Source organism: Pteropus alecto, unplaced genomic scaffold, assembly GCF_000325575.1.
Source record: "Pteropus alecto unplaced genomic scaffold, ASM32557v1 scaffold78, whole genome shotgun sequence".
NCBI classification, from domain to species: domain Eukaryota; kingdom Metazoa; phylum Chordata; class Mammalia; order Chiroptera; family Pteropodidae; genus Pteropus; species Pteropus alecto.
Window position 1 is genome coordinate 15,756,001 of NW_006443124.1, and position 18,468 is coordinate 15,774,468.

Consider the following 18,468-nt stretch of genomic DNA (forward strand, 5'->3'; position numbering starts at 1 on the left):
TTAGCAGCATCTCTGATCTCAAGCCCTGAGATGCCAGTAGCACTTCCTCTAGTTGTAACAATCAAAAAAAGTCTCCAGATATTGCCAAATGTCCCCTGGGGGATAAAATCACCTCTCACTGAGAAGCACTGCTCGATAGCATACTTTCTATGGCATACTAGGTGAACAAGAATTAAGTCTTTATTATATCCCAAACCGAATCAGCCATAAGCACTCCACTGCAACACTGCCCATAATCTAAAACATGCCGCCAATACTGTTAGGTTTATAAAGACCAAGTAAATATAAGAGTTAAAAAATAAGGCTACCAACCAGTTGGCCTTGTTCTATCTGGTTCTTGTAACATAATCCAAGATCTTGGCGGTGGCTGTTCTGTTGAAACTAGTTGAATATGAAGCACAAAATTAAGCAATATTCTTATATGTCTTCCTTAAAAAATGGTTTAAACAAATGACCACTTACTTCTTTTTGCAGTACCTGCCAAATTATCAAGCAAATAGTTCAGTAGCCTTCTTGTTCCATCTGGTTCTAGATAGAGGTTCAATATATCCTGGGTAAGTGGATTTCCTGGAAATATTTTTAAAATAGGTAAAATGAAACCAAAACAAGTACTAAAATATTTCAAAATTTAAAAATATACCAAAATTATCAGATCATCTAAAAACAATATACAGAGTTATTAATAACATACCAAACTAGAGAAAATATTTTTTCAGATTTTGGTGTGAAGAGTAAAAATGATTTATACTCATTCTATAGAGGTAACCAACGCTTATTAATTAACGGGCTGATATCGCTGTACAAGATGTTTAACAGTGCCCTGCCTCATCAACGTTCTACTGAAGGTCCGAAGCAAGCAAAACTGGATTGGAGGAGAGTGGGAAGGACTGGACAACAGAACAATAACAGTCAATATAATAAATCAGAGAACCAAAATTTAAGAATACAACCAAGCTTACAAAAAACCTCCTAATGACAAATGTAGCCTAGGACTTAGATTTTTAAAAATTCAACTGAATAAAGTAATAAGATGGGTCAGACTTAGTATAAGATTAAGTCACTAAAGAAGGGGGAAAACTCCAAGGCTGTGAGCCATCTGTAAATTCAATAACTGTTTTGTAAGTGCCAATAATGAAAGCAAAAGCAATGATTTATATGTATCTATAAGGGTCTCGATCCTCTCAGAAGGACTTCTTACGTACATGTGAGAAAAAACAGTACAGTATACTATTTTTAACAGTTCTCATCCATGCTGCACAAGTGGTGTGTGTTGTTTTGAATGCCACCATCACTCCACTTCAAGGACTAATAAATTCTACAGATTGAAGAAGGGAGCTAAAATGAATTTTTTTGGCTAAAACCATGCCCTGCCCCCCCCCCCAAAACGATATGGACTATAAGAATGATCACAGCCCAGAGAAAAGTGGTTCCTTCTTATTCTCTTATAAAAGACTAGACTCGAATGGCAGAATGAGGATCAAAGAGTAGTATCTAATAGGAAAGCCAGCACAGAACAGAAGAGTTTGGTAGATAGAACTATTTAAGATGAGATACCCTGCCCTGTGAGGTAGTAGAGCATCCTTTGTAACAGCAGAATTACACGGATGAAAAGAATAGCTACATTAATTAATCTTTAAGATCTTGTTTAAGATTCTAAGATTCTAAGAATTATAAAAGTGAAAATGTGCTCCTATAAGTACAAAGTATGTCTCTGCGGGAAGACAAGTTACAATAGCATCATACCCTCACATGTGTATAGTTCTTGATAGCTACCAAAGTCCTGAAATTTTTATTAACCACAATCCTATGAGACAGGTACAGTCATAACCTGAAAGTTACCGGAACCCTTTGAGAAAATGAAGTCAAACAAAAGTTTCTCAGTACCAGGGAAGCAGCCCATTCTAACTAGACCTACACTCATGCTATCTTTTTATTACTTTCTAGTGCAAAAATATTTAAAGGCTACCACTGACTACTTATAACTATGCAATCCTCCCTTCTAAGATCCTTCTTTATAAATTAAAAACCATCTCCAAACACAAACATCTATTTATGACTCTAATAAATGCAGCTGAGGCCAAATGGTGTATTTCCTCCAATGTCTGCTTGCTTTTTGGAATTCCTTTAAATTTAAAAATTAATCTGCTATTCGACGCCTGGAAAAATAACATACATAGGGTAAAGTTAACAAAACAACACAATTCTGGAATTAAAACATAAAACTGAGTTACCAGAAGTAAGGAATGGAAGTGAATACGAGACTTGCTTCTGGAGAGATGGAGCAGACACACTCTTCCCTATTCCTCCTACTAAGTAACACTAAAGCCCTGTACCTCATGTGTAAACATATGTAGGACTGAGATGTTCTGAGAAGGCGTAATGGCTAGAGAGAAACCTCAGGACCTGAGGAATAATGTGGTGATGAATTCCTTGGGTTTACTTTTTGCCTCCTGTATCCTAGACATGGAGCCAAGGAAGCCAGCAACATGGAACACCAATGGGTACAGGAAAAAAATCCTGACAAAAGCCAAAAGACCAAGAAAGGCCAGCCTAACAAGACAAAACCTTTAGATAATAAAAGCTCTGCTCCAGCTAAACACCAAAGAAACACATGTAGTGCCATCTCTACCCACGTCAGCAAAAGCTGATAAGCAGGGAGCCCAGACTTCCACCCTGGTGAGGAAGGAAGGAGGCACCCCAACTCTGCAGTGGGGCAGTGTCAGAGAAGGCCCAGCAGGCAGCTGGGACTTCTACCCACTCCAGGCAGTAAGACCTCCTCCTCCACGCTGTGGCGGCAGGGGAGACCATGAGGGGCGGACCTCGACTTCTACCTCTACCCCCAGTAATGAGGTGCCCTCTGCTCCCCTTCTGGGCATGATGTCAGTGGAGGCGAGGGGGGTCAAGACTTTTACCACAAAATCACCTCAATGAGGTAACTGTGGAAACCTCACAGAAAGCCAAAATTGCTACTTCCACCCAGCTGACTCTCAGGTGTCAAGAGAGGCGAAGGGGAACCTGAACTCTTGCCTCCCTTGGCCGTAAGGAGACAGTGCCTGCTTTCCCTCTCAATGCAGTGTTAGAGAAAGCCAGTCAAAACAGGATTTGAACAAGGTCTAGTTTCACAGCATAAAGTGAATATGTCGTTTCAAGTGAAAATCACTTTTTATACCAAGAACCAGATTTCAAAATGAATGGAAAAAGATAAGTAAAAGATTTCAATGTTGAGATGACAGAAACATTAGAATGATTTGATCAAAATGGAGCAAGCATGATAAAAATGCTTCAGTGAGAAATTACAAACATGCCTGAATAAATGAAAAAATAGCAAAGAAAAAGAAACATTTGACGAATAAACAAAACATAAAAACAAATGGAAATATTAAAACTGAAGAATGAGGAGGAAAAAAAATGGCGTACATGATAGAAGCTCTATTCATCCCTCTGGCAATCAAATCAAAGTTGTGACAGAAATAAGGAGCGGCAGCAAGGAAAAATCGCCTGAGATCTAGATGAACAAGCCATACAACTACGGAGAAATCCGAGAAATCACCCTGCAACGGCAGAAGGTATGACGGGCGAGGATGCGGGGCTGCCCAGTCTCAAGCAGCTGAGTGAGATGGAGGCTGCAACAGCGGCGGGAGCCTCTTAAAGGGGCAGTGTCTGTGAGTGGATTTTCGTGGTGACAGACCTGCAGTGCTGAGTCAGCTGTGCACATGGGGTACCAGGGATTTACAAGGAGACACTGTCAGAGTGAGGACTAGGCGAGACTCGCTCTGTACATTAGTGCGGGCAGTATCCATTGTTCCCTGTTGAGCCCTCCCCTCTCCCAGTGCGCTGGACACAGTGCTGCCATTGCCGTGATGTCATCAAACTGGATAATAAAGGTCGCTCCACCCAAAAGATTCCCTGAAACCCCACCTCCTCTAGCTCGGGCAACACCCAAGCCACATCCAGGTGTATTTTCAGAGAGTCAGGCGCTCTTTGCTGAGGCTGACTCTCGTAGAGGCAGCTGGCCTCGGTTTCTGGTGTGGCCTTTTGAGGCAACTGTAAGCACAGCATCTGTGGATTTTGCTTGCTGAATCTTAACACTTGGCTCTGGAGGGGTAGAAGCTTGGGCTAATTTTGGCCTGCAGCTGAACCCCTCTCAAGACTGTGGCACTGGACACCTACTTTACAAATCCACACTAATAAGACCGGGAGACTAGGAGCTTTGCTTAGTACGTAGAAACAGACATGGAAAGGCAGCCAAAATGGGAAGACAAAGAAGCAGAAAACATATGACAGAACAGAACAGAGATCCAGATATAATGGAGTCAAGTAATCTAACAGATACAGAGCTCAAAACACTAGTTATAAAGATGCTCAATGAACTTTCGGGAGATGTAGAGAACTCCAACAAAAAGATAAAAATGGAAATGGAAATTATAAAAGGGAACCAGCCTGAAATAGAGAACACATTTGAGATGAAAAGTATATAAATGGAATAAACAAAGGAATAAACAAAGTGAATAAAGGCAACGATCACATGCCCTATCTAGAAGACAGGAAAGCAAATCAGGATACTCAGAAAGAATGGCAAGAAAAAGATGCCAAGACTATAAAAATAATTTAAGGAGGATATGGGAGACTATTAAGGCTCTAAATATTCGTCTGATCGGCGTAAGTGAAGAAAATCAAGATGTTGAACAGCTGTTTGAAGAAATAATGATGGAAAACTTCCCTAACCTGGTGAAGGAAATGGACACAAAACCCTAAGAGCTGAGGATTCTGAAAATCAGGGATCCAAAGAGGCCCACACCAAGACACATCATAATTAAAATGCCAAAGATTAAATAAAAAGAAACAATATTAAAAGCAGCAAGAGAAAAACAAATAATTACATATAAGGGAACACCCATACGACTGGCAGCTGATTTCTCAAAAGAAACTATGCAGGACAGAAGAGCTTGGCAAAAAATATTCGACAGAATGAAGACCCAGGATCTACAATCAAGAATAATTTATCCAGCAAAGCTAACATTTAGAGTTGAAGGACAGATAAAGAGCTTCCTACACAAAAATAAACTAAAGGAATTTATCACCATCAAGCCAGAATTACAGGAAATGTTGGAGGGACTTCTTTAAGAAGGAAAAACATGTATCAAAAACAGGAATAAAGAATGGTAACAACTACACTCCTATCAATAAATATCTTAAATGGAAAAGAATTAAGTGCTCCAACCAAAAGATAGAGTGACTGAAAGGATAAGAAAACAAGACCCCTACATATGAGAAGGAGGAGGATGGAAAAAGATATTGCTTTGATGAATCTAGAAGGTATTTAAGTCAGGCAGAGAAAGATAAACACTATATGATTTCACTTACATGTGGAATTTAAGGAATAAAAAGAACAAACTAATCAAAAACAGACCCACAAATATAGTGGACAATTTGGTGACAGAGGGGAGAGGGGTTTGGAGGGCTGGGAGAATGGGTGAAGGGTTAAAGAAGTACAAATTAGTAGCTGACGGATGGTCACAGGGATGGGAAGCACAGCATAAGGAATGCAATTAGCAGTAATACATTGGCTAGGTGGAGTTTCAGGGGAGGGAGGGAGAAATTGAGGGGATCATTTTACTAACTATATAGATGTCTAACCAATGTACTATATACTTGAAATTAATTAAAATTAAAAAAGAAAAGAAAGAAAAAAACTGAATAGAATAAATGAAATAAAAAGCTTAGTGGATAGGTTCAACTGCAGAATAGAGAGTCGGAGGAAAGAACTGGTGAACTAGAATACAGAACAATAGAAATTACCCAATCTGAACCACAGAAAGGAAACAGACTAAAGAAAAATGAATAGAGCCTCATGGACCTGTGAGACCACAGCAAAACATTTAATGTCCATGTCCTCAGAGTCATGGAAGCAGAGGACAAAGAGCACAAGGCTGCAAAAGTACTCAAAGAAATAGCTGGAAACTTCCCAAATGTGGCAAGAAATATAAACCTACAGATTTAAGAAGGTGATAAAACCAAAAAGGACAAACCTAAAGGAATCCACACCAAGCCACATATCATAATTAAACTTCTAAAAATTAAAGACAAAAAAAATTTTAAGACAGCCAGAGAAAGAGAGACCCCTTACCTGTAGGGGAAAAACAATCTGAATAACAGCTAATTTCTCATCACAAACCACAGTGGCCAGAAGAAAATGGCACCATATTTTTCAACCTAGATTCCTATATTTAGTAAAACAAACCTTTAAGGAATGAAGGAAAATAAAGACATTCTCTATGACAGAAAACTAAGAGAATCTGTTGCCAGTATATCTATCCTAAAAGAAACACTAATGGAAATTCCCTAAACAGAAAGGAAATGATAAAAGGAGCCTTGAAATATGAGGAAGAAAGAAAAAAGAATATGGTTAAAAATATAATAGGCTTCCTTCTCTTAAAATTTCTAAATCGTCACTGGCAATTAAAAATTTTTTGTAACTACTTTGTAACACTGCTTTGTTTCTAAATGTAAATAAAGAAAATATTTAAGAAAATTGTATCAGAAATAAGAGGAAAATAAAAGGTCATAAAGAGAGTTAAGATTTCTATACTTCATTCAAACTGGTAAAATGATAACAGACTGTGACAAGTTGTGTATATATATATATATATAAAGTAATACTCAGAGCAACCACTAAAAAAGATACGAATGGATAATTCAGACACACTAAAGACAAGATAAAATAAAAATACAAAAAGATGTTCAAGTAACCCACAAGAAGGCAGGAAAATGAAATCAAAAAGACAAAACCCAGGGAGAACAACATAAAATGCAGACATAAGCCCTAACCTATCAATAATTACATTAAGTATATAAATGGTCTAAACATACCAATTAAAAGACAGATTGGCAGAGTGGATTTTAAAACACGACCCAATAATGTGTTGTCCATAAGAGACTTCAAATATAACAATATAAGCAGGCTGAAAAGGATGAAGATATAAATCATATACATATTAAAAGAAAGCAGAAGTGGCTATATTAATATCAGACAAAGTACATTTCAGAGGAAGCAAAAAATTACCAGAGACAGACAGTGCCTATATGTCATGTTAAAAGGTCAATTCCTCAAGACATAGGAATTCTAAGTGTATCCACCAAAGAGCAGAACTGCAAAATATTTTAAACAAAAACTGACAACTGAAAGGACTGGGGTTGACTCAATCACCAATGGCCAATGATTTATCAATCTTATCTATGCAATGAAGCCTCCATCAACACCCTAAAGGAGAGGGTTCAGAGACCCTCCATTTTGAACTTGGAAATTCAATAAGAAAGCGAGCACGGTGTGCCTGGAGAGGGGCTCGGAAGCTCCCTGTCCTCTCCCCATACCTCGCCCTATACATCTCTACCACCTGGCTATTCCCAAGTCTCTGGTTTATGATAAAGCAGTAAACTAGTGAAACTCCAATCTGCAGCCAGTCCATCAGAAACACAGGTGATAACCTGGGCTTGTGACTGGCATCTGAAGTTTTTTTTTTTTTTTTGGTGCGGGTAAGGTGCATTAGTCTTGTAGGACACTAAGCCCTCTTTACCTGGGAAATCTGATGCTATCTCCAGGTAGGTAGTACTAGGAGTGAGTTGCATTGCAGGACACTCAGCTGGTGTCCTAGAACTGCTTGCTGGTGTGGAGGGGGAAATCTCTGCCCTTACACATGATGGAATCTTTTCACCCTGTTAAAAGGATGAAAAGATAAGCTACATACTGGGAGAAAATATTTGCAAATCACACATCTGACAAAGGCCCTGTATCCAGAATACATACGGGACTCCTAATACTAAACAGTAAAACAGCAAAAAATACAATTAGATAGAACGTGGGCAAAGATATGAAGAGATATTTTATAGATGATGACATACAGATTATAAATAAGCACATGTAAAGATAGATGTTCAATATCTTTAGCCAGCAGGGAAATGCAAAGTAATACAACAATGAGATATCACTGCACATGTCAGAAAGGTTAACACAAAAATAGTTTGACACCACCAAATGTTGTGAGGATGCTAAGAAACTAGATCACTTACTACTGGCAAAAATGTAAAATAGTACAGCCACTCTGGAAAAACAGTCTGGCAATTTCTTTAAAAAACAAACATGAAACTAACATATGACCCAACACTCACACTCCTAGGTATTTATCCTAAAACGAATCTTATGTTCACACAATAACCTGTAGACAGAATGTTCACAGCAGCTTCATCAGTAATAACCAAACACTGGAAACCACCCAGATGTCCTTCGACAGGCGAACTGTTTAACAACTGATGACAAATTCATACCGTGGAACACTACTAATCAGTAAACAGGCGCAAACACACAACAACTTGGGTGAATCTATAAAGAATTAACCGAAGTTAAAAAATCGATTTTGAAAAATTACATACAGCATGATTCTATTACTATAATATTCTTGAAATAACAAAATTATAGAAATGGAGAACATATGGGTAGTTGTCAGAAGTTAAGGGAGTACGCTGGGGCAAGAAGCAAGTGGGTGTGGGTCTAAGAGGGCACCATGAGGGTTCCTCCGGTGATGAGACTGTTCTGTATCTTGACTTCTCCATGTCAAGATCCAGTAGTGACTCTGTGCTACAGTTTTGAGAGATGCCACCATCCATGGAAATTGGGTAAAGGGCACGTGAACTGTTTTGCATTATTTCTTACAGGTTCATGTGAATGTCTAAGTATCACAAAATAAAAAATAAAACAAGTGAATGTGCATCTAAGGTAATAGTCCTAACCTTTCATTGTAGAACAATTTTCAAGAACATGGAAAATGTGAAAAAACAGTGAAGCGTGCTAGCTCTATGTAATCAACTTTAAGGAAAATGATATGAACTGATTCATGATGCAGAAATATTCTGGCTTTGTATGAATGGATGCTGTAACAAAAAGGAATGATTTTTGAACTAAGTGATATTTTCTCTCTTCCAAATAATAGGTGCCATGAGAAATCAATGATAGAAGTTTTCAGAGAGCAAGGATGATGTAAGTGCTTGCTTTAAGAAGTAGCTGGCACATTAAAGTGTGCAAAGCTCAATAGAACATAGGATTTGTTCAAAAAAGGTGAAATTGGCAAAAAGACAGCTGTTACAGACAGATGGGTAGCAATGTCCAACAGGATATCTGAGATAAACAAATATCTCTGTGAAACTATACTTCCAAGGAAGAAACGTAAAAGCCTAGATGTCAAATAGTAAAGGATCTTTCTGAAATTGAAAGAGCAAAGGATCACCAAAAATGAAGGTGCCATAAAAACTGTCCTACCCGACCCAAACATTTACTTTCAGAGGCACATTAAATCAGTTTGAAAATCTATGACCGATGACCCTAACTTCAAATAACGTTTGTAAATCCTTAAAGAAATGAACAGACTAAGGTTTTTAAATAAAATATATCCTGTATGATTGTAAAACCTTGACCCAACAGGACACAACAGTAGTTGCCTCTGGGATGAGAAAGGGACTAGAAGAAGAACAAGAAGGGTCTTAATTCTATAATGTTCCATTTCTTTTGTATTTAAAAAAGATACAAAAGTGACAAAATATTGTTAATTCCGGTGGTCAGTATATAGATATACTTTGCTACATTTTATACTTTTATCAAATATAAAAACAAAATAAAAAAGCTAGGCTACCAAAGGGAAATATAACAGAAGAAGCTATCTGCAGCTCACATTTCCCTGATCTCTACCTTAAGAAACCTCAGCAAGTCCAGTCTCACACAGAATAAAAGCTTTCCAAAGAACCATTTATAAAGGTAATGTTTGTTCAATATGGTATTACATACATTTGTAAATGTATTATTTGTATTTTTCGACTTAATTTGTTTTTGTGATTGTTATTACTTATATAATATGAAATGAATTTATAGGAGTAAAACCTCATAACTGTATTTCTAAGAAATAAGAGTGCAATTCGTGAATACATTATTATATGGCTTTTCTTAGGAATCAATTATAAAGAAAGCTACAAGATTGGTGAAGACTCATTTAATGTGATAAAATGTAAGTATTGACATATTATTAAAATGTGACTACCAATCTTGCTGGTTTAAAAAAAAACATTTCCCAATAGTTCTTACTGGATTAATTATGCCCCTCCAATTCTAATATACTAAGGAAGTTCTCATAAATCAAATTTTTAAAAAATGCTCAAATACTTAACTTCATTAATAGGTCCAAACCTTCTATTTACTGTTTTTTTGCACTATGTGAGTTTCCATTTTTTTTTTGAGATTTGAACATAGGAGGAAAAATAGCTGTTCACAGTATGATGACATTAAATAAAGTACAACCTCAGGAATAGAGGTGATTGAAACAAAGGCTAGAAATGCAAGGCTAGGCTAAGAGTAAAAAAGAATACAAACACTGGTAGACAGTTTACGGGTGAACAAGAGAGAAACCCCCTTGATGTACCTAAGAAATTGATGAAATTTGGGGAAGAGTGAGCCTGTAAATCCCCTGGCAAAATGATTCCCTCTTACGGCTTCTTTAGACTCAAAAACATACATATAAATCAAAAAAGCACAAATATGGGAAGTCATACCTTTCAGGCCTAAAGTCTGCAACTGAAACAGTTTTCCCAGCTCGAAAGGTAGAACTCGTAACAGGTTATAATTTAAATGGAGTTCCCTGTTGATATAAAAAGTCCAGGAAGTCAGAAGATATATTATTAACCTTTAACAGCTAATATCAACAATATTAATTTCAAGGAATATAAGCTCCTAAGAATGACAAAATAGTGCTTTTCAAATCATATGTGTTAAAAAACAAAATACAACCAAAAATCCAAACTTCCACAGACCAATACATTTATAAAATACAGGAAAACAATGAATTACCAGAAAAACAAAATGAGATATAAAAAGACCAACAAATTCAAGCCCCAATTATTCAAGAGTATTAGACTCAACAGATACAAAATCTCCCTCACATGTTGTATATCTCACTTCGGGCTGGTGACACAGTTTGCAAACTGGCAGCCCACAGACCACCCTGAGAGCAGCACTAGTCTATCATACGTAGCATCTATTACACATGTTGAGGGAAGTGATAAAACAGACTAGCGTGAATTGTCAAAAGAATGAAAATGATGTAGTACCAACTCAAAAGAACTTCTGATAGCTGGCTGCACAATTAACTTTATGATTAACATTTCTCTAAATTTACTAAAGTTTCACTTTAGAAAGAACGGCAGCTATATTATCTACCATTGATTATTTTAGTGATTTGTTTTTTTACAGATAACCATAATATAAATATCAAAGGACTCTTTAATAGGAAAAATATTTATACTTTTTTACACATGAATGATAACTATTTCTATAATCCTTGGTTCTTAGAATTTAAATGAACCTTTGTTACTACTGAGTAAATCCGAGGTTGTCTAGACTATAAAATGGACAAGAAGCTTATCACAAATCACACAACTTGTAAATGGCAAAGTCAGGATTCCGATCTGACTCTGTGTGACTCCACAGCCTACCCACCCCCTACACTCTATACACAGTCCCCAACTCAATGACTAACTCTAGCTTCTTTCAAGTCCAGCCTTTATTACTATCATGCATATAAGTCCTGGAAGGGCCAAAAACATTTCACTGACTGGGAGTGGTTTCCTGGACCCTCTGTTAAGGATGGTATGGTGCCCAGAATTAAGTGGGGACAATACCATAACCATCTGTCATAGGTGAGTGTATATGTGGGATGACATGAGTGTCTTCTATCTGTTCACTCCCACTTCGTCCAAAATTTTGGTTCAGTAATAAAGTATATTACACAAAACATAGCAATAAAACAAATTTTAGGCAATGAATCTACTTGACTTATTATTTATTAGTTGACATTCAATTTTCCAAGGAAACTTTATATAAATATACATATATACTTATGTTTACTTTTGGTCAAAAACTGTCAAATTGATAGTGGTCTTTCCTAAGAAAATGAACAACACTCTATCTTGTTCTAATTAGGGGGTATATGGTTATCTACTAAGCTGAATCTGCACACCTGAGTGATACCATGTTTCCGAGTTCTGCCGGTAAACTCCGGATCTTGTTTGAGGACAGGTCCAGATACACCAGATTGTGAAGCTTGGCAATGTCTGAAGGAATGCGGGACAAGAAATTGTCACTCAGATGCAAAGCTGTCAGGTGAGTTAGTGACCACAAAGATGAGCTTAAGCTTCTTACTCTTCCTGTAAGAGAAGAAAAAACGGGGCAAGGATTATAATGTTCTTTACAAACTGATTCTGGATTAAAAAACATTTAGATGTTTTAATGAGTAATAATTTACCGTACAAAAAATTGTGAGAGAGGGGTTAACAGGAAAAACTTTACCTATTCTAGGACAATTCAATGCTATTATGACATTATAAACTCTACATTTAGCAGGCTAAAAAAAAACCACTTAAGGCAATACATAAATATTTAGATTATATTATTATTTTTAAGAGCACAAGAGTTAAGACTTTATCCTTTAATGTGGCCTTGGCTATAACATAAAAGAAAAAGTATGAATAATTTGTAGTAATGATAAATCTACTATTTCTACGTGGTTGATTTGAACTTAAGCCAAAAAAAAAAAAAAAAAAAAAAAAAAAAAAAAAAAAAAAAAAAAAGCAAAAGCAAAGAAAAAAAAATCAAATCTAATACCAGAAGATGAGAATTATGCCCGAAACAAGAGGCAAATGAGGCATCTTCACATTCGCAAAGCTTGGCAATCAGATTACTCCAGTGACGGCTGTGTCAGAAAGCACGTAATTAAACAAAAGCTGTACCACATAAGTAAAAGTAAAAATACTTGCCCAGAAACATTTCTGTTAAGTCATAACTACATAATCGAACAGTAGTAGACACAGGATTCAATTACTAAGAAGAGAATAATTTCTTCAATGCAATATTAAATCTGCACTTTGACACTTCATGGTAAGATGCAGTAATTTCTACAATGCATATAAGAACTTCCCCCATAATCTCTTTAATGATTCAGGATCTAGTCAGAGAAAATGAAACAAACAGATGTAATGGAAATATACCAGTCTTTGAGAACTGATTTTCTATTGGCTGAAAAGCAATCCTGAGACTTCTACTTTTAATCAAGATGGAGTAACAGGGACCAAATTTACCATTCCACCTGAACAACTACAAAACCAGATAATATACATTAATCAACAAATTTTAGTGATAAGACATTGACCAATGCAAGAGAGTGATCCCTGAAGAATGGGAAACAAATGTGGGCCCCACAACGGTCTCAGCTTACTTCCTAAACAGTAGCACAGTAGAGAGGGTGCCAGGGATAACATCGTGGTATCAGGAGGCAGAGTGAAGGTCCAGGAAAGCCAAGATGACTAGAGTTTACAAAGGCAAAGTACCAGAGAGGAGAGAGATGAACAGAGAGGGCTGGAGATCTAAAGAAAGTGCCCCTTCAGTTTTCAGCTGAGTATTAATCAACATATGCATGTGAGAAACTACCTGAGACAGAAGGAAAAAAACACCCAAAAGGAGGTGAGGCAACGACCCCCAGGTTCACACACAACTGAGGCTAGCTGGTATTCCCAACTGCAAGAGGTAAACTCGTAACTCGCAAGGCATTAGGCAGTGCAAAATCAGCCACAGACTGAAGGTTGCCCTCGGCTCCCCTAAGAAAGTTTAAGAGCAAGTCTCAAAAGATACAGTTTCCAAGTAACTGTATCCCAAAATGAAGCTCAAAACTAGTTACAGAAATACAAAAATATGCATCACCCCACAAAGGTAAAATTCAAAACATCTGGCATCCAAGAAAAAATTAACAGGCAAGCAAAGAAACAGGAAAATAACATCCAAAATGAAGAGAAAAATCAATCAATCCAAATTAGTCCAGAAGAAATAATAATTATAAAATTAGTAGACATTAAAAGTTACTGTAACTATATTCCATATCATCAGAAGTTAGAAGACTAAATGTGTTAAGTAGAGATACAAGATAGCATAGACACTCAAACTGAACTTCTAAAATTGAACGCTAAGTCTAAACTATCCAAGATGAAACAAAGAGAGAAAACATACTGAAAAAAATTACATCAGTGAACTCCTGAACAACTTTAAAGAACCTCATATATATGTTACTAGAATCCCCAAAACAGGGATGGGCTGGGGACAGAAAAAATTATCTTAAGAAATAAAGGCAAGAGATAAGTGGATATCCACATGCAAAAGAATGAAGCTGGACCCTTATCTCACACCATATACAAAATTTAACTCAAAAACTCTTGGAATAAAACATAGACTTAAATCTCCATGACCTAGGATTAGGCAATGGTTTGTTAGATATGACACTAATAGCACAAGCAACAAAATAAGTATTAGATAAATTGTACTTCGTTGAAATCAAAACCTTTTGTGCTTCAAGGGACACTGGTAATAAAGTGAAAAGGCAACTTCAGAAAAGGGAGAAAACATCTGAAAATCATAAATCTGAAAAGCTATTTGTATCCAGAATATACAAAGAACACAACTGAGTAGGAAAAAGACAATCCAATTTAAAAATGGGCAAAGATCCAATAGACACTTCTCCGAAGAAGATGCACGAAATAGCCAAAAGCACATGAAAAGATGCTCTATATCATCAGCCACCAGGGAAATGAAAATTAAAGCCACAATGAGATACTGCTTCACACCCACGAGAACTATAATCTGAAAGACAGACGATAACAAGTACTGACAAGGAGTGGGAAACTGGAACCCTCACATGCTGCTGGTGAAAATGTAAAGTGACTCAGCCACTTTAGAAAATAGTGTAGCAGTTCCTAAAAAGGTTCAATATAGTTACCACATAAGCCAACAATTCACTCCTAGGTATGTATATAACCAAAAGAAAGGAAAATGTATTTCTACACAGAAACTTACACACAAATGTTCATAGCAGAATTATTCTGAGTCAGGAAGTGGAAACGACCCAAACGTTCATTGACTGATGAATAAATAAAATGTGGCCTATTCATACGATAGAGTATTATTCTAGTACTGACACATGCTACAACATGGATAAACACTGAAAGAAGCTGGTGACCACATATTACATGACTCCATTTATATGAAATGTCCGGAAGGGTCAAAAATCCCCTGAGACAGAAAGAAGATTAATGGTTACCAAGGGCTGGGTGGTTGAGAGAAAATGGAAGATGATTGCTAATGTGTATATAACTCTATGAATATGCAAAAACCACTGAAAGTACCTTTTACGGGGCGAACTGAGTAAATTATATCTCAAGCTGTTACCAAGAAAAGAGAGAAAGGTGGAAAAATTTCCACGCTTGATGAAAACTACAAAGCCACAGACACAGAAAGCTCAAATGAACCCCAATCACATGAAAACTCCATGAAAAACAAAAAAGAAAACTCCACGAAAACACATCTTAATCAAATAGCCTAAAAAAAAATAAAGAGTAAATCTTAAAAGCTGTCAGGGGAAAATAATTACATTCCACACGGAGAAACAAAGGTAAAATGCAGATTTCTAGTTGTAAACACTGTAAGAGAAAAGACAGTGGAGCAAAATCTTTAATATACTGAAAGAAAAACAAAATCCTGTCAACTTAGCAACCCAGCAAAAATGGCTTTCAAAAAATGAAGGCAAGTTACAAGATGAAAAGTGCTATGGAGATGGATGGTAGCGATGGTTGCACAACATTATGAATGTATTTGATAAAAACCTTCCCACAAAGAAAATTCTAGAACCAGATTGGTTCACTATTGAAAACTACCAAACATTTAAGGAAGAACTAGTATCAGTTCTACAAAAATTCATCCAGAAAACCGAAGACAAGAAGATACTTTCCAACTCCTTCTATGAGGCCAACATCACCTTGTTACCAAAACCAGGCAAAATACAAGAAAACTACCACTAAACATCTCTCATGAACACAAATGCAAAATTTAACAAAATCTTAATAAATCAAATCCAACAACATAATAAGGGGATAAGATTTGTGCCAAGAAATTCAGTCTGCTGAACAATTAAAAAAATTTATTCAAAAAATTTCTTAGAAAATCATCTGAATAAACACAGAAAAAGCATTTGACAAAATCAATACCCATTCCTGATTTAAAAACACTTCTCAGTAAGCTAAAAATAGGAGAATTTTCCTCAATTTTGTAAAAGGGTATCTACAAAAAGCTTAATGGTAAAGGAATGACTGTTTAACCCCTAACATGAGAAACAAAGCAAAAATTTGCATTCTCATCAACCCCATTCGACATTATACTGTAAGTTCTAGCCAGTGCAGTCAGGTAAGAAAAATTAAAAATTGGAAAGGCAGAAATAAAGCTATCTGTATTTGCAAATGGCACAATCATCCATGTAAAAATCCTATGAAATCTATAAAAATGCTAATAAGTGAGTTTATAGCAAAGCCATAGGGATAAATTGAAATATAAAATATCTATTGTATTTCTATATACTACCAGAAATTAAAATTTAAATATGGCAATATTTACAATACAATCAAAATTATGCAATACTTAGGGGTGAATTTGACCCCAAAAAATGTGTAGACTTGTGTTAAAAACTACACAACGATGCTGAGAGAAATAAAAGAAGACCTAAATAAGGGAAGAGATCTGTCTCCACAGATCAGAAGATTCAATATTATTAAGATGTTAGATGTCCTCAAATTGGTTTGTTTGTTTATTTATAAGTGAGGCAACCCTTGGTTGACCTCACAGGTTGCAAGGACCTTGTCAGCTTACGATCCCTTATTTTCTTTTATTTTTTACGCCTACAGCACCTGGTCTTCTTAGGTGGTCTCCCATCCAAGTACTAACCAGGCCCAACCCTGCTTAGCTTCCAAGATCAGACAGGATCGGGCTTGTTCAGGGTGGCATGGTCATAGACCTCAAATTGGTTTAGAGTCAACACAATCCCAATCAAAATGTTAGCAAGTTTGAAACTGGAAAGATGACTCTAAAATTCATATGGAAATTGAAAAAAGACTTAGAAAAGCCAAGACAACTTTGGAAAAACAAAAACAAAAACAAAAAACAGAATGACTAACACTACCTGATTTCAAGACTTGTTATACAAAGCTCTCTCAAAACTCAATAAGAAAACAACCCAATTTTCGAAATGGGCAAAAGATTTGAACAGACACAGATGGCAAATAATCAACATAAAAAGATGATCAGCACCAGCAGTCATTAGGGAAATGCAAATTAAAACCACAATGAGGTAAAACTATAGAGCAGAAAAAAGGCTAAAATTAAAAAGTTTATCCTGCCAAGTGTTGGTAAGGGTATGGAATAAAAATACCTAGTAGGCATGTAAAATGAGACAACCTCTTTGCAAAATAGTTTGTCAGTTTTTTAAAAAGTTAATTGTATACCTATCATATGACCAATTCCATTCTTAGGTGTTTGCCCAAAAGAAATAAAAACTATGCCTACGCAAAGACTTGTACATAAATGTTCATATCAGCTTTATTTGTAATACCCAAATACTGGAAACTATTCAAATATATTCATCAAGTGAATGGAAAAACAAATACTGGCATATCGAAACAGTGGGCTAATATTCAGTAATAAAAAGAATGAACTACTGAAAACTAACAACACAGATGAATCTCAAAGTAGTAGACAAAAATAAAGAGTACATACTGTATGACTTCATTTATTTAAAAAGTTTATAAAATGTAAACTAATCTATAGCTATAGAAAGAACATTGGTTGCCTGAGAATGCGGGAGGGCATGGAGAAATGAGGGAGGCAGGGAAGAAGGGATTACAAATTTGACGAATGATGGGTATGTTCACTCTTGAATGTGGTGACGGTTTCAAAGATGTACACACAGGTCAAAATATATCACATTATTTACTTTATGTATATGCTGATTATTACATGTCAACTATACATCAACAGAGCTGTGTAATAAAATCTATCTTGATCTAAGGTGCCTTTCCTTACTGTGTAACACTTACAGTAGAATCTGCAGCATAGACTATTTGTAAAACAAATTTTATTTACTTAATTATCAGTTCATAAAAATGAAAAATAGCTAATATTCAATATGACTAAAACACTTAAAATGTAACAAACTATTTAGCAAGTGTCTATCATGTTTTGCATGTGTTCCAGCCCTCTACACTCAAGATACTGCTTAAGAAGAACTGAAAGGGCTTGAGAAATGCATTTTTATACTTCAATTTAATAGAAAGGACATAAAATTCTCAAAAAGAGGGTAGCCAGAAAGGAAAACAAAGTCTGTGGAGAAGGAAAAAGAATCAAGTAATGTATAAATAAATCAATCATACGAGGGTCAGAGGAAGGGGAGAAATCAGATCTGTACCATACACTGAAAAGAAAAATTCTGTAATAAATTTCTAAACATAAATCTATCTTAGAATCCAAAACTGAAAATACTGTCAAGTTTAATTCATTAAAATTTAAAA

At 36.0% G+C, this 18,468-nt stretch overlaps 1 protein-coding gene and 1 pseudogene across 2 annotated transcripts in view; both read right to left on the bottom strand.

The window, feature by feature from the left end:
- CNOT6 (CCR4-NOT transcription complex subunit 6) overlaps positions 1 to 18,468 on the bottom strand; it is a 44,999-nt gene that overhangs the window by 11,694 nt on the left and 14,837 nt on the right. Inside the window, exons 2-5 of one of the 2 annotated variants that reach the window (XM_006923240.3) lie at positions 12,054 to 12,240; positions 10,591 to 10,676; positions 478 to 567; positions 313 to 381 (exon numbers count right to left, since the gene is read on the bottom strand). In XM_006923240.3, the coding sequence (XP_006923302.1) occupies positions 313 to 381; positions 478 to 567; positions 10,591 to 10,676; positions 12,054 to 12,240 (432 nt within the window). Of the gene's footprint in view, positions 1 to 312; positions 382 to 462; positions 568 to 10,590; positions 10,677 to 12,053; positions 12,241 to 18,468 lie in introns of both variants that reach the window. The other variant, XM_006923239.3, reaches the window with a different exon arrangement.
- On the bottom strand, positions 16,801 to 16,919 carry LOC112472085 (annotated as a pseudogene).